Genomic DNA, 27,636 nt, shown 5'->3' with positions numbered 1-27,636 from the left:
GTAGAAGGATCGAGAACAAGAGAGCACAGATTTAAGAAAAAAAGAATCAATGTAGACATGAGGAGAAACTTTTTCACACAGCGAGTGGTTAAGATATGCTGTCTGAGAGTGTGGTGAAGGCAGCTTCAATTTAGGTATTCAAGAGGAAATTGGATGATACCTGAAAATGAAGAATGTGCAGGGTTACAGGGAGAAAGTGAGGGATTGGCACTAAGTGAATTGCTCATTTGGAGAGCTGGCACCGACAGGAAGGGCCGAATGGTCTTCACTGCTCAAACAACTCTGTGATACAGAGAGTGAAGTTTTGGATGATCTCAGGTTTATGGAGTTTGTATGTGGGAGGCTGGATAGGAAAGTGTCAGCATCGTCATGTCTAGAGGGAATAAAGGAATGGATGAGAGTTTCAGAAATGGTTGAGCTGAGGCAGAGGCAAAGCCGGGCGATGTTACTGAGGTGGATCCACCCAATCACAGACCTTCCCTTTTGTTCTTCCCTCACAATCCCCCTTTCATTGACTCAAAACCTATTACATTTCTATCTTTCCCCAGTTCTGAGCAAGGTTCATCAGAACCTGAAACATTAACTCTCGTTCTCTTCACAGATGCTGCCTGACCTGCTGAGTATTTCCAACATTTTCTGTTTTTATTGCTGAGGTGGAAATAGACGGTCTTGGTGATGATGTGGATATGTGGCTGGAAGCTCATCTTGGGGTGAAATATTTCACCATGGTTGTGAACTGTCTGGTTGGCAGGGAGAGGGATGGAATCGTTGGCTCGGGATTGAGCTTGTAGTGGGGGCTGAAGACAATGGCTTCAGTCTTCCCAATACTTAAATGGATGAAATTTCTGCTCATCCAGTACTGGATGTCAGACAAGTCAGGACGGTGTTTGACTTGGAGGGGAACTTGGAGGTGATAGTGTTCACATACACCTGCTACCCTCGTACTTCCAGGTCGGGGTGAGGATCCTTTTTCTTATCACGGGCCATTCACACATAGACAAAATCAGTTGCGGGCCACACACACATAAAAATGAACATTGTGGCTGGAGCTTTAGTACATAGAACTACATTGTCAACTTGTCATCTGCCGATTTGGAGCTCTTCCCACAGAACAGCAACCACAGCCAAACATAATGTTTCTCAGCGTTCCAGGTGCCATTCTTTTTGTCGAAATTGGACGGCGAGTTTCCTAACCCAGAAGTCTAACACTGTCTGAAAGTTCACCCGGGACTTCATTGTTTTCCCGCAGCATCGTGGTCAGTTACAGAGACAAACGAGCAGCCGTGCTGTCATGATGAGTTTGTACAGAGCTCACTAAAAGTAGAGACTGAGACAACCTGAAAACAAAGTCATTTTGGCAATAGAGAGATCTGGTGCTGTGTTCAGACTCTACACAGAACATCGGAGCTAATTTTAATTTTAGAACTCATTCTGTGGGCCGGATAAAATTGAGCAACGGGCCAGATCCAGCCCACGGGCCGTGGATTCCCCACCCCTGCTATAGGTGGAGGTTTCGTCAAAGCTCTGGTTGGGTTTTAGGCAAATAACATCCCTCTCATTTCCTGCCTGCTGCTCCGATCTCTCTCTCGCTCTCTCTCTCGCTCTCTCTCTCGCTCTCTCTCGCTCGCTCTCTCGCTCTCTCTCTTGCGCTCTCTCTCGCGCTCTCTCTCTCTTCCTCTCTCCCCCTCCCCCCCTCCCATAGAGACCAGAGTCTTGTGTAGGCCCAGACTGGGTGGCAGGTTCCCTTCCCTGAAGGACATTAGTGAACCAGTTGGGTTTTTATGACAATCCAGCAGTTTTCATGGTCACTTTTTCCTCGTGCCGGCCCCACAAATTCCCAGATTCATTCAACTCAATTTCACAACCTGCCTATGTGTTTTCATGGGTTCTCTCTCTCTCCTTTCATTCTGTTTTAAATGAATTTCACAAGGTACTAGAAGGGAAGAACTTGCAGTCAAGGAACTCAAACCAAACATCCCATCAGGATCTGACGGAATCGCCCAATTTATCGGAATCTGAATATCTTCGGATTTTGAACATGGAAGGAAAAAGCACTGTTCACAGTGGGGACAAAACGTGGAAATGTGGGGACTGTGAGAAGGGATTCACTTGGTTATCCCACCTGCTGATACACCAGCGAGTTCACACTGACGAGAGACCTTTTAAATGCCCAGAGTGTGGGAAATGCAATAAAAGTTCCTTGAACCTGATGTCCCATCAACGTGTTCACATTGACGAGGGACCATTCAGGTGCTCTCACTGTGTGACTGGGTTCAGGGAATTATATCAACTCTCTGTACACCAGCGAATTCACACTGGAGAGAGACTGTTTACCTGCTCTGAGTAGGGGAAGAGATTCACTCAATTGTCCCATGTTCTGAGATATGAGAGAGTTCACACTGGGGAGAGACCTTATAAATGCCCAGATTGTGGGATGTGCTCTAAAAGTTCTGGGGAACTGATGTCCCATCAACATGTTCACACTGACAAGAGACCATTCAGATGCTCTCACTGTGGGGCTGGGTTCATGCTATCAGCAGAATTCACTGCACACCAGCGAGTTCACACTGGTGAATGGCCGTTCACCTGCTTTGAGTGTGGGAAGGGATTCATTTGGTCATCCCACCTGCTGATACACCAGCGAGTTCACACTGGGGAATGGCCGTTCACCTGCTTTGAGTGTGGGAAGGGATTCACTCGGTCATCCCACCTGCAGAATCACCAGCGGGTTCACACTGGAGAGAGGCCATTCACCTGTTCCGAGTGTGGGAAGAGATTCACTCGGTCATCCCACCTGCATAATCACCAGCGTGTTCATGTGGGGAGAAGCAGTTCACCTGCTCTGAGTGTGGGAACAGATTCACTACCTCATCCCAGCTGCTGAGCCATCAGTGAGTTCACAAGTAACTACAATGATTGGATTTTGCTGTTAATCTCATCCAGGATTGAACACTGTTCAGGGTGGTCTGTTTCTGCTGTTGTTAGTTAACTCCAGCCCTGTAATTTGGGTTAACATTCTGGATAAAAATCAAATAAATCAGTTTTGTGTTAAACACACAGTGCATTGAGTCTTTTCAATATCTCAAACACAAGTTGTTTCCTTTGAAGGGCTCCCCCTCTCCTTCAAACCTGCCATCATCACTCACTCCTCAATAAAAACAACTTTTCACCCCAATGCCCTTGCAAACTATCTCCCCATCTCTCTCCACCTTTTCCTCTCCAAAATCCTTGTCACCTCCCAAATCCATCCCCACCTTTCCTGGAACTCCATGTTTCATTCTGTGCAATAAGATTTAAGTCCCAGCCACAGTATCGAAACAGCTCTTATCAAAGTCAAAGATTACACTCTCTGTGAATGTGACAAAGGTAACCTCCCCCTCATTGTCCTTCTCGGCCTGTCTGTGGTCTTTGACACCATTGACCAAACCATCCTCCTCCAATGCCTCTCCACTGGTGTCCAGCTGGGTGGGACTACATGCTCCTGATTCCTTTCTTATCAATCTCATTGTAGCCAGAGAATTACCTGCAGGAGCTGTGATTATTTCAGTTACATTTTCACAGACTCACTCACTCGGTGAGTGATCAGGTGTCACTGAACTTTGACACACATGTTTCATTATCACTCTCACAGTGACTGTATCTTACGGACCAAGTCCTTTTTATAGCAGCCCTTCTGGATAAGATCAACAGAGAAGAGTGAAGACATTATCGCCACTACACAAGCTCATACAGTAAAAATGTCTGCTAATTTCCATTAAAATATAAAGCACAGCAGAACAACTGTGTGTTAGTCTGTGGCAAACTTATCGAAACAGATTCAATAAAGCCTTGGCCAATATATCCATTATTGTAGGATGCCGATGGTGGGAGATCGACCTTGTCTCTCTTATTTTGCAATGCCAATGCGAGCAGAAACTCACCCTCACTTATAGGACTCATTCAGTAAGCAATCAGGAATCATTGAACTATGACACAATCATATTCCATTGACTCTCACACAGACTGTTTCTTGCTGACCATGTCATTCTACATACATCAGACCCTTTCCACATGATTGACAGAGAAGACTTACTGTTATTGCCCACACCACAAGATCACAGCGCTACAAACACCTGGAACTTCCTGTTAGAATGTAAAACTGGGAGAACAATGGTGTGTTGGCCTGTTACAGACATATTGATAGAGATTGACTGTCAGAATTAACCAACAATTTGACCACATTATAGATTTGGTTTGGTGCTGAAGGAGACTATTTGACCCATCGTGTCTGCACTGGCTCTCTGAATGAGCAACTCACCCAGTTCTATTCTCCCGCCTTTTCCCTGTGACCCTGTACATTCTTCCTTTTCAGACAACAGCCTAACTCCCTCCAGAATGCTTCAGCTGGACTTGCCTCCACCACACTCCCACACAAAGCATTTCAGACCATAACCAGATACTGCGTGAAAGGTTTTTCTTCATATAATTGTTGATTCTTTTACTGATCACTTTAAAACTGCCCTCCTGTTCTCAATCCTTTGATGAGTGGGAACAGTTTCTCCTTATCTACTCTGTCTGGCCCTCACTTGATTTTGAATACCTCTATCAAATCTCCTCTAACCTTCTTTTCTCTAATGAAAACAGTCCTAATTTCTCCAATTTATCTTCCTAAACGCTGTTCTTCCTACCAGGAGCCAGGCTTGTGAATCTTAGGCAAAAACAGAATTACCTGGAAAAACTCAGCAGGTCTGGCAGCATCGGTGGAGAAAAAAAGAGTTGACGTTTCGAGTCCTCATGACCCTTCGGCAGAACTGACGTATCGTTAGGAGAGAGGTGAAATATAAGCTGGTCTAAGGTGGGGGGCGGGGGGAGAGAGAAGTTGAGGGTGGGGTGGTTGTGGGGACAAGCAAGCAGTGATAGGAGCAGATATTCAAAAGATGTCACAGACAAAAGGATCAAAGAGGTGTTGAAGGAGGTGATATTATCTAAGAAAAGTGCTAATTAAGAATGGAAGACAGGATACTCAAGGTACAGCTCTAGTGGGGGTGGGGTGGAAAGACTAACAAGGTATTAGTTGTAGATTTAAAAATAATGGAAATAGGTGGGAAAAGAAGAATCTATATAAATTATTGAAAAAAAAGGGAAGGGGAAGAAACGGGATGGGGATGGTGGGAGGGGGAGTTTAAGATCTAAAGTTGTTGAATTCAATATTCAGCCCGGAAGGCTGTAAAGTGCCTAGTCGGAAGATGAGGTGCTGTTCCTCCAGTTTGCGTTGGGCTTCACTGGAACAATGCAGCAAGCCAAGGACAGACATGTGGGCAAGAGAACAGGGTGGAGTGTTAAAATGGCAAGCAGCATCCGCAGTAGCTTTTAGCTTTTTGTGAATCTTTGCGGCTGGATTACCCAGTGGGAGCGGCTGGAGCGGCTGTTCCTCCAGCCAATCAGAGTGAATGAGGGGCGGGGCTGAGCCCGGTTCTCCCTCATTGGCTGAAACTCTGCATCATTCTGAAAGCTGATTTGTCACAAACTCCAGGAGAAAACTGGACATTTCTGTTTGTGGCTTTAAACAGATGAAACCCTGTGGGTGTGGAGCAGACATTTCAATATTTGTTAGTGAAACATGGGAACATATTAAAACGATGTACAGACAATTCAAGGAATGACGAGGCAGACAGGGAAAGTCACCATTAGAACAAGGTTGTGAAGAAGTCATACGATCTCGAAATGTTATCTCTGTCTTTCTCTCCACAGATGCTATCAGACCTGCTGAGTTTTTCCAGCATTTTTTGTTTTTGTTTCAGATTTCCAGCAACTGCAGTATTTTGCCGTTACCTTAGAACAAGGAGGGTCCCTGGTTTCAATAAATGAACTGGAAGGTGGGTTAGGACAGGGAGAAGGTTAGTACTGTCATCATTCAGAACATCACACGGAAGCCAAGGCCTGGGGGGATGGGTCCCACTGCAGACATAGGAACATAGGAACAAGGAAAGGCCATTCAGCCCGTCCAGCCTGCTCCACCATTCAATACGATCATGGCCAATCAAACACTTCAATACCTTTTACCCACACTATCTCCGTAACCCTTTACATTATTGTTAATTAGAAATCTCAATCTCTACCTTAAACACACTCAATGACTGAGCTTCCACGGCCCTCTGGGGTAGAGTATTCCAAAGATTCACAACCGCCTGAGTAAAGAAATTTCTCCTCACCTCGGCCCTAAGTAGCTTCCCCCTTATTTTGAAATTTTGTCCCCTGGTTCTCAACTCCCCAACCAGGGGAAACATCTGACCTGCATCAACCCTGTCTATTTCTTTAAGTATTCTGTAGGTTTCAATGAGATCGCCTTTCATGCTTCGAAACTCTGGAGAATACAGGCTCAGTTTGCCCAATCTCTCTTCATAAGACAGCCCCGCCATCCCTGGAACAAGCCTGGTGAACCTTCGTTGCATTCCCTCTAATAATATCCTTCTGAGGTAAGGGGACCAAAACTGCACACAGTACTCCAGGTGTGATCTAACCAAGCTTCTATACAATTGAAGCAACACTTCACTACTCTTGTACTCAAATCCTCTTGTGATAAAGGCTATCATTCCATTCGCCTTCCTAACAACTTTCTGCACCTGCATGCTAGCCTTCAGTGACTTATGGGCAAGGACACCAAGGTCCCTTTGTACATCTAGACTTTCTAATCTATTAGCATTCAGGAAATACTCTGCACACCTGTTCCTTCTACCAAAGTGGATAACCTCACATATTTCCACATTATATTCCATGTGTCATGTTCTTACCCACTCACTACGTCTGTCCAAATCCTCCTGTAGCTGCTTTACATCTTCCTCCCAACACACATTCCAGCCTAGCTTTGTATCGTCCATGAACTTGGAAGTATTACATTTGGTCCCCACATCCAAATCATTGATATATACTGTGACCATCTGGGACCTAAGTACTAATCCTTGCGGTACTCCACTAGTCACAGCCTACCAATGTGAGAATTACCCCTTTATTCATACTCTGCTTTCTGCCTGTTCGCCAATCCTTAATTCATGCCAGTACATTGCCTCCTATCGCATGTGCGTTTATATTGTTAATCAACCTCCTGTCGGTGATCTTAACAAAAGCCTTCTGAAAATCAAGTATATTACGTCCATCGACTCTCCTTTATCAATTTTGTTAGTAGCTTCCTCAAAAATCTCCAACAAGTTCGTCAAACATGATTTCCCATTCGCAAATCCATGCTGACCATGCCCAATCAGATCATGATTATCCCAGTATCCATTTATCACATCCTTTATAATAGATTCTAGCATTTTCCCTACTGCTGGTGTAAGGCTAACAGGTCCGTAGTTCTTTTTTCTCTCTCTCTCCTTTCTTTAATAATGAGGCGACATTTGCTACCTTCTAATCTTGAGGAACAATTCCAGAATCTATAGGATTTTGGAAGGTGATCACCAATGCATCCACTATCTCTATAGCCACCTCTTTCAACACTCCAGGATGGAGAATATCAGGTCCCGGTGAGTTATCAACTTTCAATCCCATACTTACATATACTAATGTCCTTCAACTCCTTATTCTCCCTAGTCCCTTGGATCTCGAAATTTGGGAGATTTCCTGTATCTTCCTCAGTGAAGACAGACACAAATTTATCATTTGGTTTCTCTGCTATTTCTCTATTCTCCATCATGAATTCTCCTGACTCTGCATGCAATGGACCCACATTTGCCTAATCCAAACATATAGAAGCTTTTAGAGTCTGTTTTCATCTTTTTCTAGATTGCATACATTTGCTACTCTCCCTTTCTTTACCAATTGCCTTTGCTGTATTCTTAAAAAACCTCCCAATCCTCAGGTTTACAACTACTTCTTGCAACTTTATAAGCCTTTTCTTTAAATCTCATACAATCCTTAACTTCCTTTGTCAGCCATGGTTGAGTGACCTTTTGGGGGTTTTGCACCTTGAAGAAGCGTGTATGTGCTGTAAACTATTTAATTATTCTTTTACGACTATATATTGCCTATGTACCTTTTAATGTATTTTCCCATTCTATGTCAGCCAATTTGTCACTCATGCCTTCATGATTTCCTTCACTCATCTTGAGCACCCTTGCTTCAGAGTGAACGACCACATTTTCAAACATAATATAAAATACTGCAAAGTTGTATTCATTCATCCTGAAATTTTCTTTAAGAACAAGATTATTAATTAGTCCTATTTACTTACATAATGTGAGATCTAAAAGAGCCTATCCTCTAGTTGGCTCCTCAACATATTGTTCTTGAAAACCATCCCCAGCACATTCCAGAAACTCGTCTTCCACCGCATTAGTGCTCAATTGGTTTACCCAGTCTATATGCAGATTGAAGTCACCCATGATTTCTGTATTGCCTATGCTACATGCTTCTCTCATCTCCTGATTAATACATTGCCATTACTATTTGGTGACCTATAAACAACTCCAACCAATGTCTGTGCTGCCCTTTGCTGTTTTTTAGCTCCACCCAAACAGATTCCACACATTGTTCTTCTGAACTGAGATCCTCCCTTACTAATGCACTGATCTCATCCCTTATTAGCACAATTCCACCTCCTTTCCCTTCTTGCCTGTCCTTCTGAATGTCGAATATCCTTGAATATTCAGTTCCTAGTCTTGGTCACCATGCAGCCATGTTTCCATAATGGCAATAATACCATACCCATTTACCTCTCTATGTGCATTTAGATCATCTACCTTATTGCAAGTGCTGCACGCATTCAGGTAGAGAGCCCTTAACTTTGTCTTTTTGACATAATTCCGTATTCGAAGCATACTCAATGCTCTGCTTTGTTTCTCCTGCCTTCTCGTCTCATTACTACTTCCTGTTGCCAATTTTATTTCCTTCTAATTTATTAGACTTAGAGTAAGTAGAATAAATTACTAGAAACGTAATGTTACTACACTTCCACTAACTTCATCTTGCTTTGGTTTACTTAAGTACACAATTTCACTTTGACTTGATTTAAATTTAATTCCCTATTGCTACTGTTCCTTACTGAAATCCAAGTAACTACTTCTTTATAAATGAAACGTTTTTCTAGTTCTAAGCTATTTAAACACACTCCCTAATAGCAGCTTCTCATCAACCAATGAACTTACAGTTTCCCTCTGATGTCACTCTTGGATTGTTTTCAAACTCAGCCCACTGCCCGAGTAGAGGTGTCCCTCGCATGTCTGCCTGTCTCCGCTCCCAGAAGGTGAGACAGGTTGCGAAGGACCAGAAGGGAAGGATTACCTTTGTGACAGCTGCAAATGATGTCATTTGTGGCTTTGATAGGAATTGTTTTGGAACTGTGGTGGGGCAGAAACCTGATTGGAGGGATTCAAATCTGGAGTTCTGTGAAAGATGGACACGGATTTGGGAGATATCAAAACGTTTAAGGTTCGTTGAAAGGAAAGTGAGGCTGAAGATGGGGCGACAGCATGCAAAGATGGAGGAGTGAAGAGTTTGTTTTTATTTAAGGACAGTTGTAATAGTGGAAGATTTAAAGGAGAGAGGGACAGTACCTGAAAAGAGAACCATTGACAATGTCAGCAAGCATGGGGAAGTTCAGTGGTATGTAGTTTTGTAGGAATAGAGTCGAGGGAGCAGGTGGTGCACACAGAGAGCTTTGAGAGAATATGAGAGGAGATGGGGAGAAACATGTGAGTTCAGGGCTCTGACAAGGGGGAATCTTTAGAGACAATTTGCCCGTTGGGCTAGTGGAGGTGAGGGAAGCAGCAGATGCAGCTGATCGGGTTGTCTGAATCTTAGTGACAAACAAGCACCATGAGCTCCTCACACATGTTTGAGGTGAGGATAGAGGAGACAGGGAAGAGGCAGAGACCTTTAAAAGGAAGAAACTTGTGGTAGAGATCTTAAAAAGACTCAACACACTGTGTTTAACATAAAGCTGATTTATTTGAATTTTATACAGAATCTGTAACTGGACTGGAGTTTATTAACATCAGAAGAAACACACTCCACTGAATATGCTTCAGACAAGAAGATCATTAGGAACTAAATCCAAGCCAAGCAGTTACTTGTGAACTCGCTGGTGTCTCAGCAGGTGGGATGATCGAATGAATCCCTTCCCACACTCGCAGCAGGTAAATGGCCTCTCTCCAGTGTGAACTCGCTGGTGTCTCAGCAGGGTGGATGACTGAGTGAATCCCTTCCCACACTCGGAGCAGGTAAACGGCCTCTCCCCAGTGTGAACACGCTGGTGTCTCAGTAGATGGGATGACTGAGTGAATCCCTTCCCACACTCGGAGCAGATGAACGGCCTCTCCCCAGTGTGATTTCGCTGGTGTGACAGCAGATGGGATGACTGAGTGAATCCCTTCCCACAGTCGGAGCAGGTAAATGGCCTCTCTCCAGTGTGAACTCTCTGGTGACCCAGTAGGGTAGTTGAATCAGAAAAACCCTTTCCACACGTGGAGCAGATGAATGGCCTCTCCCCAGTGTGAACCCGCTGGTGTCTCAGCCGATGGGATGACTGAGTGAATTCCTTCCCACACTCGGAGCAGGTGAATGGCCTCTCCCCAGTGTGAAATCGCTTATGTTTAAGTAGAGTAGATGAATCAGCAAATCCCTTTTTACACACAGTGCAGGTAAATGGCCTCTCCCCTGTGTGAACTCGCTGGTGAGTCAGCAGGGTGGACAACTGAGCGAATCCCTTCCCACACTCAGAGCAGGTGAATGGCTTCTCCCCAGTGTGAACTCGCAGGTGTCTCTGTAGGGTGGATGAATCAGAAAATCCCTTCTCACACACTGAACATGTGAAAGGCCTCTCTCCAGTGTGAGAACGCCAATGAATTTCCAGCTGGGATGGATAATTGAACCTCTTTCCACAGTCCCCACATTTCCATGGATTATCTCCAGTGTGACTGCGCTTGTGTTTCGACAGGTCAGATGATCGGCTGAAGCCTCGTCCACAAAAAGAGCATGTGTACGGTTTCTCTCCACCGTGAATGGTGCTTTTAACTTCCATATTTAAAATCTGATGATATTTGGGTTACGATAAATTGGGCGACACCCTCAAATCCTGATGTGATGTTGGGTTTGGGATTCCGGACTGCAAACCCTGTGAAAATAGTTTAAAACAAACAAAGGTGAGTGAGAGAGAACCCACAAAAACACAAAGGCAGGTTGTGAAGCTGATCTGAATGAATCCGGTAATTTGTGGGGCCAGCACTAGGAACAAGTGCCCATGAAAGCTGCTGATTGCTGTAAAAACACAATTGTCTACTAATGTCCTTCAGGGAAGGAAACTTGCCAAGTGGCCAGGACCTATATAAAACTCCAGAATCTGTGGGAGGAAAGAGGGAGGGAGGTGGGAGAATGGGGGGCAGAAGGAGAGCGATTGAATATATCTAAACCTCTAACAGCTCTTTGACAAAATCTCAAAACCCTCATCCTCTATCACATCGAAGGCCCAGGGTAGCATGTGTATGTGAACACCATCACCTCCAAGTCACACACCGTCCTGACTTGTCTGACATCCAGTACTGGATGAACAGAAATTTCCCCCATTCAAATATTGGGAAGAGTGAAGCCATTGTCTTCAGTCCCCGCCAAAAACTCCACTCCCTAGCCATCAATGCCATCTCTTTGAGGCTGAACTAGACTGTTCACAATCTTGGTGTCACACTTCACCCCAAGCTTCTGACCACATATCACTAAGATTGTCTCTTTCCACTTCAGTAACTTTGCCTAAATGCACTCCTGCCTCAGCTCATCTGCTGCTGAAACTCATCCATTTCTTTGTTCCCTCTAAACTGAACTATTTTGATTTGCCCACGTAAAGATGGAGTCATTCAAAACTCTGCATACCAAGTCTTTACTTGCACCAGATCTCGTTCATGCAACAACCCTGTGCTCACTGAGTTAAATAGGTTGCTGGTTAAGCAGAACCCCAATGTTCAAATTCTCAACCTTGTTCTGAAATCCTTCAGTGTCACGACCCTCACTATCGCTATAATATCCTCCAACCTACATCCCTCCCAGATATTTGGGCTAATCTAGTTCTGGCCTATTGAGCATCCCTGATTTAATTGACCCACCATTGATGACCGTGCCTTCAGATGTCCAAGCCATAAGCTCTGGAATTCCGTCCTTTCACCTTTCTGACTCTCTCTCATCCTTTAAGACTCTTCTTATAACTTACCTTATGACCAAGCTTTTGATAATCTGCCCTGATGTCTCCTTATGTGCCTCAATACTAAATATTGCACAATAATATTCCTGTGAACTACATTGGAAGGTTTTATTTTACCCAGGGTGCTAAATAAATACAAGTTGTCGTTAATTTGGACATATATCATTACTGAGTGAAAATCCTTTAACACCTTACCAAACAGCATCGTGGGAGCACCTCACCACAATGACTGCAGCGGTTCAGGAATAAGGTCCACCAACACCTGATCAACACACAACTGGGATAAAGGCAAAATACTGTGGATGCTGGAAATCTGAAACAATAACAAAAAACGCTGGAAAAACTCAGCAGGTCTGGCTGCATCTGTGAAGAGAAAGACTGAGTTAATGTTTCGAGTCCGTATGACTCTTCAGAGTTGTTGGGGGATGGAGGTGTAGAGGGATTGGATGGTCTGAGGGCTCTCCGCTTCTTCCTTGAACAGAGGCCCAAACAACCCCCATCCACCACTACTCTCCTCCGTCTGGCTGAACTAGTTCTCTCACTGAACAATTTCTCCTTAAACTTGGCTCACTTCCTCCAAATAAAAGGTATGGCTACGGGTACCCGCATGGGCCCCAGTTATGCCTGTCCCTTTGGGGTATGTGCAACATTCCTTGTTCCAGTATTACTCAGGCCCCCTCCTACAACTCTTTTTTTGGTACATCGATGACAGTTTTGGTGCTGCTTCATGCTCTTGTCCGGACCTGGAAATTTTTTTTTTTTATCAATTTTGCTTCCAATTTCCACCCCTCCATCACTTGCACGTGGTCCATCACTGACACTTCCCTTCCTTTCCTTGACTTCTCTGTCTCAATTTCTGGTGATAGACTGTTCACCAATATCCATTACAAGCGCACCGACTCCCACAGCTACCTTAATTACAGCTCCTCACACCCTGCTTCCTGTAAGGACTCCATCCCATTCTCTCAGTTCCTTTGCCTCCATCATATCTGATCCAATGATGCCATTTTGCAAAACCATTCCTCTGACATGTCTTCCTTCCATAACCGGGTTTTCCCACCCAGGGTGGTTGACAGGACCCTCAACTGTATCTGACCCATTTCCCATGCCTCTGCCCTCATGCCTTCCTCTCCCTCTCAGAACCATGATAGGGTCCTCCTTGACCTCACTTTTCACCCTACCAGCCTCCGCATTCAAAGGAACACTCTCCGCCAACTCCAGCATGATGCTACCACCAAACACCTTCCCTTCACCCCCCTGTCAGCATTGCATAGGGACTGTTCCCTCCGGGAGACCCTGGTCCACACCGCCATCACCCCCTACACCTCAACGCCCCCTCCCACGGCACCTTCCCATGCAACCACAGAAGGTGCAACACCTGCCCCTTTACTTCCCCCCTCCTCACTGTCCAAGGGCCCAAACACTCCTTTCAAGTGAAGCAACACTTCACTTGCACTTCCCTCAATTTAGTCTACTGCATTCCTTGCTCCCAATGCGGTTTCCTCTAGATTGGAGAGACCAAACGCAGACGGGTGACCTCTTTGCGGAACACCTTCAGTCTGTCCGCAAGCAAGACCCAGACCTCCCTGTCGCTTGCCATTTCAACACTCCACCTTGCTCTCATGCCCACATCTCCGTCCTTGGCCTGCTGCAATGTTCCAGTGAAGCTCAACATAAACTGGAGGAACAGCAGCTCACCTTCCGATTATGCACTTTACAGCCTTCCAGACTTAATATTGAGTTCAATAACTTCAGATCATGAACTCACTCCTCCCTCCCCACCCATTTTTGATCCACCTTTTTTCTATATTCATTTTTATTTTTCAATTTAATTTTTTCCCCACTTATTTACATTATTATTATTTTTTAAATTTACTTCAATTTTTATTCATTGCTTATCCCTAGCTTTCAGACTATTTTCGATTTTTTTCCACACTACCATCCCCTCCCCCCCCACCACCCCACCCCCACTCGGACCATCTTTCACTTTGCAGAGTGCTTACCCTAGTCCAGCCATTATCATATTCTACATTCCACTCTTAACGTCACCATTAGCACCTCCTTTAGCCAGTGCCACCACTGTTAACAACTCTTTGACCTTTTGCTTATGACATCTTTGCAATCTCTCCCTTACCTCCACCTATCACTGGCCTTCTATCTGTTTCACCTGTTCCACCCACCACCCCTCCCCTTAAACAGTACATATTTAACCACATTTCTACTTCCCTTTAGCTCTGAAGACTCATACGGAAACGTTAACTCTGCCTTTCTCTCCACAGATGCTATCAGACCTGCTGAGTTTTTCAAGCACTTTTTGCATTTGTAACAGACAACTGGGGGTTAACAATATCTGCTGGTCTTGTTAGTGACACCCAAATACCAAGAATGGAGTTAACAAAAAATCTTCGATACAAATTCACGACAGAAATACTTGTTACTAAAACAATACTCTTAAGTTGAATGGATAGTGTCCGTTTAGCAAACTGATCTCACCCAGAATCTACCTCCCTTGCCTGTCTCACACTGGAAATTGCTGAGCCCGACTGGGTTCCAAAGTCCTCGGGCTCAGCAATTTCCCAGCAGTCTTTTGATTTTATCTGTGTTTCAAGACTCGGTTCTATAAAACAGTAAAACGAAAGCAAAACTGCAATGTTGGATCTGAAATTAAAATGTAAAATGCTTTAAATATCCAGCAGGTCAGGCAGAAAAAAACGATTAAGAAACCGAGCAAGGGGCTCAGGTCACTGACCTGCCTTCAGACTGAACGAAAACTCTCAGTGAAAGCCGTTGACAAATGGCGGTCAATGTTCCCACAATGTTCTGTGCTCCAGAAACCGCTCGATTGTCTATTTTTCTAATCCAAGGTCGCTCGTCGTAATCTGCAGGTGGCAACAATGGCTCAGTGAGAGCCAGGGAGGTGTAGAACTGCAGCAAAATACAGGAAGACAAACAGATTTGCAGACTACACAGATAAACGGAAAATGGATAAAAATAACTGTCTCGCATCCAGAACCACCGGGACCTGCAGCCTGGAACTGGGAGTGGGAGAAGCGGGAAGAATGAGGAGAAACAATATAATCTAACACTCACAGCAACCTCCAATCCACCTCCATTCCCGGGATAGTGAGACAGAGTTTAGAAACACTTACCAAAACGATTCCAGTAAAACATCCACGAGGAAAGGGGGAGCAGTGACTGTGCCTGCTCTGATATAGCCCCAGACCTGTCACTCAAACCCCCAACTCCGCCCAGTTCACAGCTCAACCTACCAGCTTGCAGCTTCCTGCACCTTGACCCCGCCCTGTCCAGGTATGGACAGTCCAAGGTGAGTCCTTTGTGTCACCAGGGGAGTGGGGGAGGGGTGGCCTCCCGCCCTGTGCTGTGTCCCAAATGGATTCTTCCTCCCCTCCCCCAGGGCCCACTAAACACTGCATGTAGACGGCTGATGGCCGTTCGGGAACCTCAATGACCTGCGCGGGTACATTATGCTGCGCCCTCCCTCAATTCACTGTGTGGACCAATTGATTTTCATTTTTTTGCTACCGCTTCGCGTAAACATCATCTTTCATACAAATCTTGCTTCAGACTTGTTTAATCTTGGTTAATTGCTGGGCTATGGGGCAAAGGCAGGGCCGTAGCTTGAGGTAAATTGTCCCTTCAGTGGGCCAACACAGACAGGACGGGCCGAATGGCCTCCTTCTGTGCTGCGATAATTCTATGAATCTCTGATGTGTCTTTATCCTGCTGCTCCATTCCCAGTGATTTCGATCTTCTGGGGCATTTTACAGCCTTAAGGAATCAAAATTGAGTTCAACAATTTTCTATCATTATCTCTGCCCTCATTTTGTTTCTTGTTTCTTTGTGTCTTTGTTCCCTTTCTCATTCCGCTTTTTATTTTCTTTACATTCAGACGGTTGCGAAAGTTCCATCCACACCTCATCTAGGCACATCTTTTGTGTTTTTACTTGTCCCATTCCCACTCCCTTTGACCTTGCGCCATGAAACCTTTTGTCAGTTAATCTCTCTCGCCCTGCAGCCTTTTAGAGACCTATCCATCTGTTCTTCCCTCGCACTTTCTCCCTCTTCTCCCCCTTCCCCCGCTCTTCACCCCCCCCCCCCCGACCATTTCCCCACCCTTCCCCCCCTTTTCCCGCCTCTTCCCCTCCCTCTTCCCTCCCTCTTCCCTCCCAAAGTTGATTTATTTGACCCATATCACAGCGTGAAATTCCCACCATTATGTGGGCGGCCTTTTTGTTTCCTGTCACTCAGTCAACTTCGTACCCATGCTGCCTCCGCCCCGTGGGCTTTAACTTTGCTGACAAGCCTGTTACATGGCAGCTTATCAAACCCCTTTTAGAAGTTCATGTGCACATGTATCGTATTACTCACATCATGCTTCTCTGTTAACTCATCAAAGAACTCAAGCCAGTCCATTCAACCCAATTTGCTTTAAGAAATCCGTGCTGGCCTTTCTTAATTCCTCCACATTTGTCCAAAAGTCTGTTAATTTTGCCCTGAGTCACCACTTATAAATCCTTTCCCACACCGTTAAACGGACTCATCTGTCAGTGTTGGACTGATCTTTCCATTTAAGATTAATAAGGATTTAATATTCGTGCCAGGGAGTATGAGGAAAACCAGGGAAGTGATGAAATTGTAACTACATTTAAAGGCACTGATGACTGATAAATAGCTCAATAATTAATCACAGATCAAGAAATAAATTACAAATAAGAAATGAATGTATGAATTACTTTGTTAATCAGCGTAATCAGTCACTGTGTCGGCTTTGTACAAAATTGAAATATTGTGGAGACTTAAAATCTGAGATAAAAATCAGTAAAAGCTGGAAACTCTCAGCAGGCCTGGAAGAATCTTTGGAGAGAGAAACAGAATTAACGTTTCAGGTCTGTGAGCAAGTGAAAGGTGGGAGGTGGGAAGAAGAACACAAGGAAGGGTCTGTGAAAGGCTACAGGGCTGGAGAGATCAACTGACAGAAGTTCTCATGATGCGAGATCAAAGGGAGTGGTAATGGGACAAGTAAAATACAAAAGATGTGTCTCTACGAGGTGTGAATGGCACGTTAGCAATCATCTGAATATAAAGTAAACAAAATAAAGAGCGGAATGAGAGAGTAAAACAGAGAAACAAAATGGGGCCAGAGATTAGGACATAAAATTGTTGAACTTCAGGAGTAAAGAATCCCCTTTTCACTTTGTAATAAACGATTAAATTTCCAACTAACCCCATTCGGGTCTGATGTGCATAAATAGAAGAATCTGGAGAAGTGGTGAAATCTGGAGAGTAGTAGCTGCATTTTGAGTTCTGGCTTTTAACACAATAATCGTTCCTTGTGTGTGGGACAAAGAGTTTCAGATTTATGACAGTCAGTTAAGGCGAGGTTGAAGCTAAATCCTGAAATTCTTTAGATTTAACTAAAGCCAGAAAAACAGAAAGCTGCTGATGGTTCAATGGGATGGGGCGGTGATGGGGGGAGCTGTCCGGAGGAAGTCTGACACACACACACTGCACAGGGTGTGCATGTGAAAGACGGGGAATTACTTGGTTATACAGGGAGCCATAGACAATAGCAGAAGGCGGGAATCACGGGCAATGGAGCAGCGGGATAAAGACACCTCAGAAGATAATAGAATGGTTACAGCATAGGAGAAGGCCGCTCGGCCCGTCGTGTCTATATTATCCCCAAAAAGGAAATATTTACCGAGTGCCACCTCCCTGCCTTTGTTCATTTGCCCTGCAAATAAACAAGTTTTAAACAAGACTTGTATGATAGAAGATGTTTACTTGAAGGTGTGCCAGAATAATAGAACAACAGCTGTTCACAGAGTGAATCGTGAGTTGGGTGCAGGTCAGCGAAGATCCCCAAGGTCCACCAGCCGTCTGCATGCAGTGCTTAGAATGCCCTGGGGAGGAGAGGAAGAATGCATTTGAGACACAGCACAAGGCGGGAGGTCACCCTTCCCCCACTCCCCTGGTTACACAAATGACTCACCTTGGATTGTCCCACACCCTGGGCAGGGCGGGGTCAAGGTGCAGGAAGCTGCAAGCTCGTAGGTTGAGCTGTGAACGGGGCGGAGTTTGGGGTTTGAGTGACAGGTCTGGGGCTATATCAGAGCAGGCACAGTCACTGCTCCCCCTTTCCTCGTGGATGCTTTACTGGAATCGTGTTGGTGAGTGTTTCTGAACTCTGTCTCACTATCTCGGGAATTAAGGTGTTTTGGAGGTTGCTATGAGTGTTAGATGACAATGTTTCTCCTCATTCTTCCTGCTTCTCCCACACCCAGTTTCAGGCAGCAGGTTCAGGTGATTCTGGATGGCTTGAAGTTTCGGTCCTGGAGTGGGTGCGCAAGCGCAGAAGCGCGGCTTATTGTTCTGTAATAATGGCGGGGGATCCTACCCAGGATGCTCCGGAAGGTCGAATACGGTCTATCTCCATCAGCAGGGACACAACCCGCCCTCATCCCACTATTTCGAATCTAATTTTCAATTTATCCGTGTAGTCTGCAAACCTGTCATGTCTTCCTATATTTTTCTGCAGTTCTTCACCTTCTTAACTCTCTGCGCCATTGTTGCCACCTGCACATTGCGACAACCGATCTTCAATGGGAAAATGAACAACTTTCCTATCGAGCTGTTTCTGGGGCGCATGGCATTGTTCACCGCCATTACTTTGCTGCTGTCGCTAAGAGTTTTCATGCAATCTGAAGGCCGTTCTTCATCTGTTTCTTAACCAAGTGATGCCGCCTGACCTGCGAGATATTTAAAGTATTCTATCCCTTAATTTCAGACCCAGCTTTGGTGAGTTTTGCTTTCATTTTATTGTTTTGTTTTGGAACCGAGTCTAGAAACTCAGACAGACCAATTCGGAGCCGGTTTGAATTTGGGTGGGTGTTGGATGGGGGTTTTTATTTGTTGCATCAGTTTGAGCTGGAGTGTATTTCACCCCGAGGATTTTGGAACACAGTCGGGCCCAGCAATTTCCAACGTGAGACTGTCAAGGGAGGTAGATTCTGGGGGAGATCAGGTTGCTAAACGGACACTATCCATTCATTCAAGAGCATTGTTTTAGTAACAAATATTTCTACGGTGCCTTTTCATCCGAGATTTTTTTTTGCCAGCTCCATTCTTGGTATTTGGGTGTCACTAACATGACCAGCAGATATTGTCAATCCCCAGTTGTGTGTTGGTCAGGTGTTGGTGGGCCTTCTTCCTGAACCGCTGCAGTCACTGTGGTTAAGGTGCTGTTGGGTAAGGAGTTACAGGATTTTCATTCAGTGATGATATATGTCCAAATCAAGAACAAGTTGTATTTATATAGCACGCTGGATATAATAAATATTCCAAAGTATTTCACAGGAATATTACATTCCAATAATTGACACTGAGGCACATAAGGAGATGTCAGGGCAGATGATCAGAAGCTTGGTCAAAGAGGTAGGTCAAATGAAGAGTCTTAAAGGATGAGAGAGAGGCAGAGACATCAAAGGAGTGAATTCCAGAGCTTATGGCCTGGGCAGCTGAAGGCACGGCCGCCAATGGTGGGACATTTAAAATCAGGGATGCTCAATAGTCCAGAACTGGATGGCCCCCAGATATCTGGGAGAGATGGAGGGTATTACTGAGATAGTGAGGGGCTAGGTCATTGATGGAAATTGAACACTTTAGGTGCTGCTTAACCAGGAGCCTATGTAGCTCAGTGAGAACAGGGGTGTTGGATGAACGAGAGTTAGTGTGAGTAAGGACACGGGAAGCAGAGTTTAAAATGACCCCATCTTTACGTGGGCAGCTAGGAACAGTCCGGTTTAGAGAGAACAAAGGAATGGATGAGTTTCAGCAGCAGATGAGCGAAGGAGTGAAGTTAGGCAAAGCTACTGAGGTGCACAGAGACGGTCTTCCTGATATGTAGTCAGAATCTCAGCTTGGGGTGAAATATGACACCAAGATTGTGAACAGTCTGGTTCAGCCTCAAAGTTGCAAAAGAGATGGATGGTATTGGTGGTTAGGGAGTGCAGTTTGTAGTGGGGATTTGTTATGATCCCAGCTGAGGTTACCCCTGGACAAGCCTGATCCCAGACTGGAACCCAGCTTGATGGATCCTGACTTTTATTTGTTTGTATAGATACGTGGAGAGTAGCTACTGAACAGAGGCACAGGGGTCAGCTGATGAACTTTTAGCAGCAGCATAAAACATTTATTCAACAAGAAAAGATGAACTATATTACAATACTCCTTCACTCACACCTATACCTTTACAGATATATACAGATTTGTAAGGATAACTCAAGTCACAAAAGCCATCTCATACTTTAATGTGCACAGTAAATACCTAGTCCATATAAACCTATAGCACCGTGTAGTCAGACACACCACACTCTGACCTCAAGTGACAGATGCCACCTCAACCAGATGCGATGGATCTCTCCTCAACTCCCCCCAGATGCTTGTCTCACCGTGAGACAACCAGTCTCACTGAATTCCTTTCTTCACACGAGAGTTTCCAATCTCCACTTTCCAAAACCTCGCCTTGGAATCTTCTCTCAAACTGATGTTTTCTCTCAGACACCATCCACAAGAGTTCACCTCCAGGGTTTCGAACTCTCCTTCCAATGTTCCTCCTCCCTGGGTAACCACGTGCATTCAAGCTGTCTTCTATGCACAATCTCTCACCAACTCAGCCGTCAGCAGTACACCACTGCTTCACATGCCCATAGCAAAGAATTACAGACCTTCAGCTGTCTCTTTGAACCTTCTTGCTTCTTGCAAGTTGTTCTAATTTTAAATCTGAAGCTTGGAGACTTTCTCTCTGCCCCTCACTCTTAACTTCACGTAACAGCAATTTTTCCCAGGTTCCTGTCCATCCTTTGCCTGCAAGATCTCCTTGGGTCTTCCCCTTTTCCACTCTCCTGGATTTTTAGGGGTTTTCATTAGTTTGGAACTTCTATCTGTCCCCTTTGCTCCAGTCTCACTGGCAGCAACTTCAAAACCAGCCGAACTCCAACAGGTTACAAATAAAACTGCTGCCTTTCTTCTTCTGTGTGTGTGTCTGAGGGAGGAACCTGCATATCTGTACACCCCCGCCTCCATCCCCCCACCCCAAGTGCTAAGCAACAGCAATGTTGTTTCTCCTCTTGCGTATTTACTTTTACTTTACAGGGAGTGTAAACATCTAATTAGAAATGCAAGCAGCCTTTTAAAATGAAACTAAAATATTTGACCTTTATTAACACGCAGATACAGAAAAACAAATCAAACCTAAACTTTAAAGCTAAGACTCATTCCTAATATCCACAAATACAAAGATAACATAATTAAACTATCTCTATTTCCCAACAGGACTGAAGGCAATGAATTCAGTCTTCCCAATATTTAAATGGACGAAATTTGTGTTCATCCAAGACCAGATGTCAGACGGTCATGTCTATGTCTGACTTGGAGGGGAACTTGGAGGTGATGGTGTTCACATACACCTGCTACCTTGGCCCTTCTAGCAAATGGAGTTTGAGGGTTTGGGAGATTCTGTCAACGTTCTGGTAGAAATTAGGTATATAAAATCCCTCTCCTTCACCCCTTGCCTCTTTCATCTCCCTCTTTCTTTCCTCCCATAAATGCTGGAGTTTTGTATTGATTCTGACCAGTTGGCAGGTTCCCTGTCCTGATGGGCATTAATGAACGAGCTGGGTCCAGCAGCTTTGATGGTCAATTTTCCAAGTGCCGGCCCCACAGGTTTTCATTCAGCTCAATTTCACATCCTGCCTTTGTGTTTTTGTGGGTTCTCTCTCACTCCCTTTTTCCTGTTTTAAATCAATTTCACAGGGGATTAGAGGGAAAGGATTTGCAGTCGGGAAACTGAAACCAAAGACCACACCAAGATCTCACAGAGTCGCCCAATTTATCGTAACCTGAATCAAATCGGATTTTGAACATGGAAGGAAAAAGCACCGTTCACAATGGGGAGAAACCGCACACGTGTTCTGTGTGTGGTCGAGGCTTCAGCCGATTATCTGGTCTGTCGAGACACAAGCGCAGTCACAATGGGGAGATATCATGTGAATGTGGGGATTGTGGGAAAGCATGCAATTTCCTGTCTAAGCTGGAAACTCATCAGCGCAGCCACACTGGAGAGAAACCATTCACCTGCTCTGTGTGTGGGAAAGAATTCACTCTGTCATCTGACCTGCTGAGACACTGGCGGGTTCACACTGGGGAGAGACCATTCACCTGCTCTGTGTGTGGGAAAGGATTCACTGGGTCATCCAACTTACAAAGACACCACAGAAGTCACACTGGGGAAAGGCCATTCACCTGCTCTGAGTGTGGAAAGGGATTCACTCAGTCATCGAACCTGCGGACACATCAGCGAGTTCACTCTGACGAGAGACCTTTTAAATGTCCAGACTGTGGGACGTGCTATAAAAGTTCCGGGGACCTGATTCGTCATCAATGGGTTCACACTGATGAGAGGCCATTCAGGTGCTCTCAGTGTGGGGCTGGGTTCAGGAGGTTATTTCACCTCACTGCACACCAGCGCACTCACACTGGGGAGTGGCCGTTCACCTGCTCAAAGTGTGGGAAAGGATTCATTACCTCATCCCATTGGCTGAGTCACCAGCGAGTTCACACTGACAAGAGACCTTTTAAATGCCCAGACTGCGGGAAGTGCTATAAACGTTCTGGGGACCTAATATCCCATCAACGTGTTCACACTGACAAGAGACCTTTCAGGTGCTCTCACTGTGGGACTGGATTCAAGTGGTCATCTCAACTCACTGTACACCAGCGAATTCACACTGGAGAGAGGCCTTTCACTTGCTCCAAGTGTGGGAAGGGATTCATTGACTCATCTAACCTGCTGAAACACCAGCGAGTTCACAAGTAACTATAGTGATTGGATTTTGGTGTTAATCACATTGAGCACTGAACCATGTTCATTGGGGTCTGTTTGTGCTGATATTAATAAACCCCAGCCCAGTTATAAGTGTTAATATTCTGGATAAAAGTGAAATAAATCAGGTTGTGTTGAACACACGGTGTTGAGTCTTTTAATATCTCGAACACAAGGCAGTTCCTCTCCCTCTCCCACATCTTCAGCCACATTGGCACCAGTTTTGTGTTCACCAGTTTCTTAACCTTATGCTCCCATTTATTTACATTTGAAACTTTAATTCCTAAAACTAAAAGTTATATTCTAAAACATATGAATTATATTCACGACAGTGTGTTAAAATCACGTAAACCAGCTTTGTGTTACACACATTATGGCAAGTCTTTCTTTTTATCTTGAAGACAAGTTAATTTTTTTTGAAGGGCTCTCCTACTCCTGCTCTTAGTTCGTATGTTTGTATGACCGTCTCCCATGTTTCCTCCATCTTCACACCCAACAACACGTGTGAGGAACACATGGAGCTTCATTCTCACTAAGATTGAGACAATATGATCAGCTGCATCTACTGCTTCTCTCCCTTCCAGTAGTCCACCGAGACAAACATCCCCCTTGTCTGAGCCCTAACTAATCTCTTTGTCCATGCAACCTCCACACACACATATGAGTGAATTCATACTAGAGAGAGAGGGGGTTTAATACTTAGATTGTACCAAGAGCTTTAAAAACCCACAGTCACTGATGTTTCACCAGTGCATTCACTCCGGTTCCACTCCATTCATCTGCTCTCACTGCAGGAAGAGGTTCAGGCGATTGTCCATCCTGCTACAACACTAGTGAGTTCACACCGGGGAGAGGTCATTCATCTGCCCCATGTGTGGGGAGGGATTTACTGTTGGCATATCAGTGATTTCACACCGATGGAAGATATTTTAAATGCCTGGATCACAGGAAGTGTTATAAAAGTTCTGTGGAGCTGATGTGCCAACAACAGTGACAAAAGACCATACGTGATCTCTCGCTGTGGGACTGGGTTCAGGCGATCATGTGAACTCAGGGTCCACCAGCGCACTGACACTAGGGAGAGACCGTACACCTGCTCCCTGTTTGAGAAGAGTTATCCCACCTCAATACACATCAACTTGTTCACACTGATAAGGAATCTTTTCAAACTTCTGTCCATGAGCAGCGATTTCAAAGCAAAATGGATTTGCTGACACACAAACACATTCACACTGGGGAGAGGCTGTTCACCTGCTCTGTGTGTGGGAAGAGATTCACTCAGTCATCTCAGCTGCTGACACAGGAGTGACTACTGAGGTTAGATTCTACTGTTGTTGCTTCTGTTAATCACATCCAGGGCTGAATTTTGTTAATGTTATTAACCCCTGTGACTGGCCTGAAGTTTAATATTCTGGACAAAATGTCAAACAAATCAGCTTTGATTTAACACTTTGTTGTAGATTTCTGTCTTTCCCACTTGGGTGTTTAACATCACCTGGCTGGAGCTCAGAAAGGACAACCTGGGTCGTGGATCATACAGCAGGAACAGAACTTCAACCTGGACAAAGTCCCTCAGGGTCACACTGAGAGGGACAAACAGCACTTTGGTCTTTCTTATCTCTCTTCACTGACAGCAAAGCCCCCGTGTGGGTTAATCCTGAAGTGTGTAAGAAATGTGTCCCAGCCGCTCTCTTCCATGGTTCAGATCTCCTGGACATGGAACAGAAGGCTAATTTCCAACTGAGACAGGAAGAACAACGGTAAATGCTGCAACCGTGCTGTCAAGTCAGAAATTTGTGTAAAACTGAAAGTGAAACAGCAGGTTTAAGTTGAAAAGATAAATTGGTAACCAGGGTTTCCCAAAGACTCACTTGACAGGTCAACTCAGGTTCAGCCCTCAAGCCCTGGGATTTGTTACAGAACTCGCTGCTCTCTTGGTCCTCTGACCTCTGAGCTCTCTTCCTTTTGGTTTCCAGAACCATCAACAATCACTCGCCAACATTATATTGGGAGATGGAGTTCAGGGGGTTGGAGAAAGAAGCAAATTGTGGCCATGAATCTGAGTTTGGAATTAAAATTAGATAAACATAATTACATATTGAAAGAGAAGATTTAAAATAATACAATGAACCACTTTAGTTTTCAATGATTATGATACTTTATCCTTCACACCCTTGAATGCATAAATGGTGATCCCTATTACCCACAATGTTAAGTGTGCGTTAATACAGCCTATCTCCATCAGAAGGGCACAAAGTACATGGAAAGGCTCTGCCCTGTGCGCTGGCCTCCCTGCAGGGAGCATGCGTTTTGCTGCTTCAGGAAGCTAGGGGGCGCAAGCTTAGCCTCAGTAACAGTCAATAAATAATTATAAACCTGTGGGAACTTCCAATGGTGGCTATTCTACCCAGCATTCCCCGCGATGCTAAATGTCCCCTATCCCCACCGGTACGCATGCGCCTTGCCACCCAGTGTTCCAAACATGCGCAGGGTGGGTGGTGATGATGGGGAGATGCTTGTTCACAGAATCACAGAAATGGTATGGTGCAGAAGGAGGTCAATCGGTCCATCGTGTCTACACCGGCTCTCTGAGCTTTCTAACTTAGTGCCAATGTCCTACCTTTCCCCCATAAACCTGCACATTGTTTCTATTTGAATAATCACCCAATGCCCTCTTGAATGCCTCAATTGAACCTGCCTCCACCACACTTCCAGGCAGTGCAGTCCAAACCCTGATTACTCACTGTGTGAAAGTTTTTTCTCATCTCACATTTGGATCTTTTGCAAAACACTTAAAAACGTTCTCGGTCCATTTATGAGTGGGAACAATTTCTCCCGATATGCTCTGTCCAGACCTCTCATGATTTTGAAAACTTCTATCAAGTCTCCTCTTAACCCTCTACTTTCCAAGGAAAACATATCCAATTTCTCCAATCTTTGCTCATAACTGAAGTGTTTCATCCCTGGAACCATCTCGTAAACCTCTTCTGCATTCTCTGCAATGTGTTCACTTCCTTCTTATAGTGTGGTGCTCAAAACTGCACACAATACTCTAGCTGAGGTCCAACCAGTGCCCTGTATAAATTCATTATAACCTCCCTGCTCTTGTACCCTATGCCCCTCTTAATGAAGCCTAGGATACTGTATGCTTTAGAAACAGCTCTATCTACTTGTCCTGCCACATTTAATGACTTCTGCACATATACACCCAGAACTCTCTGCTCCTACACACCTTTATTTTATACAGTCTCTCCATGTTCGTAGCACCAAGGTGTATCACCTCACACTTCTCCACATTGAACTTCATCTGCCATCTATCTGCCCTCTCCACCAACGTGTCAATGCCCTTTTGAAGTTATACATTGCCTTCCTCACAGTTTACAGTTCATGTTTTGTGTCATCCGCAAACTTTGAAATTTTCCCCTGCATACTAAGGTCTAGATCATTTATATATATTAGAAAAGCAAGGGTCTCAATATCGACCCCTGAGGAACTCCACTACAAACCTTCTTCCAGCCCGAAATATACCCATTAACCATTACTCTCTTTTTCCTATCCCTCAGCCAATTTTTAATCCACATTATACCGTCCCTTTTATTCCATGAAAGGAGACAGAGTCTCTGTTGAGAAGATCTTGCTCTGTGCAAAGAGGGGAACACTCTGAAGGCGAGTCGTATGGACTCGAAATGTTAACTTTGTTTCTCTCTCCATAGATGCCGCTATACCTGCTGGGTTTTTCCAGCATTTTCTGTGTTTGTTGTAGTGAACCTTCACTGATGCCCTTGTCCTTCTAGATGGCACAAATCGTGGATTTAGAAGGTGCTGTCGAAGGAGCCTTGGTGAATTCCTGCAGTGCAGCTTGTAGATGGTACACACTTCTGCAACTGTGCATCAGTGGTGGAGGGAGTGAATGTTTGTGGATAGGGTGCCAATCAGGCAGGCTGCTCTGTCCTGGATGGTGCCAAACTCCTTGAGTTTTGGGGGAGCTGCACTCATCCAGGCAAGTGGGGAGTATTCTATCACATTCCTGACTTGTGCTTGTTGATGGTGAGCAGGCTTTGGGGGCTCAAGAGATGAGTTACTCATCGCAGGATTCCTAGCCTCTAGCCTGCCCTTGTAGTGAAAGCATTTTGAACTGGCTAGTCCTGTTTATTTCTGTGAATGCTTACGGATGACCAGGAAAGAAGGAACACAGAAGTGAAACAGGAAAAACAGATGGGAGTGTTTGGAAGGTTCTGACTCCATTTAGCCAATAATTAATTCTGGAGGCACCAAAAGGAAGGAACACTGAGCAGCGCAATCGGCAGGATGCGAATCTGCGGGGGCAGATCCCAGTGGAGTTCGAATCCATCACCTTAATCACTCAGCCATGACTGGAGACCTCACACTGGTGTAAATGTTGTTCATGTAAAATCATGGAATGGTTACAGCAGAGAATGAGAGCATTCAGTCCCGCCTATTCCCAGTCACCCTACAATTCCTACAGCCTCCCTTGTTCTTCCTACCAAGACAAACCACGTCATAGGTCAAATGCCCCGAGCCTATCCTAAGGGATTTGATGAAATGTCTGAAA

General features: G+C 44.9%; 1 protein-coding gene and 1 long non-coding RNA gene across 5 annotated transcripts in view; both read right to left on the bottom strand.

The window, feature by feature from the left end:
- Positions 1–27,636, bottom strand: part of LOC144698294 (uncharacterized) — a 451,035-nt gene that overhangs the window by 117,941 nt on the left and 305,458 nt on the right. The gene's annotated exons all lie outside the window — the stretch shown is intronic.
- The window catches only part of LOC144698546 (uncharacterized), a 37,905-nt gene continuing 20,308 nt past the window's right edge, over positions 10,040–27,636 (bottom strand). Inside the window, exon 2 of the mRNA XM_078570479.1 lies at positions 10,040–11,002. Within this exon, the coding sequence (XP_078426605.1) occupies positions 10,040–11,002 (963 nt within the window). The remainder of the gene's footprint in view (positions 11,003–27,636) is intronic.

Source organism: Cetorhinus maximus, chromosome 23, assembly GCF_964194155.1.
Source record: "Cetorhinus maximus chromosome 23, sCetMax3.hap1.1, whole genome shotgun sequence".
In the NCBI taxonomy this organism is placed as follows: Eukaryota; Metazoa; Chordata; class Chondrichthyes; order Lamniformes; family Cetorhinidae; genus Cetorhinus; species Cetorhinus maximus.
Note: the sequence above shows the minus strand (reverse complement) of the source record. Positions and strands in the feature narration are given on the sequence as shown.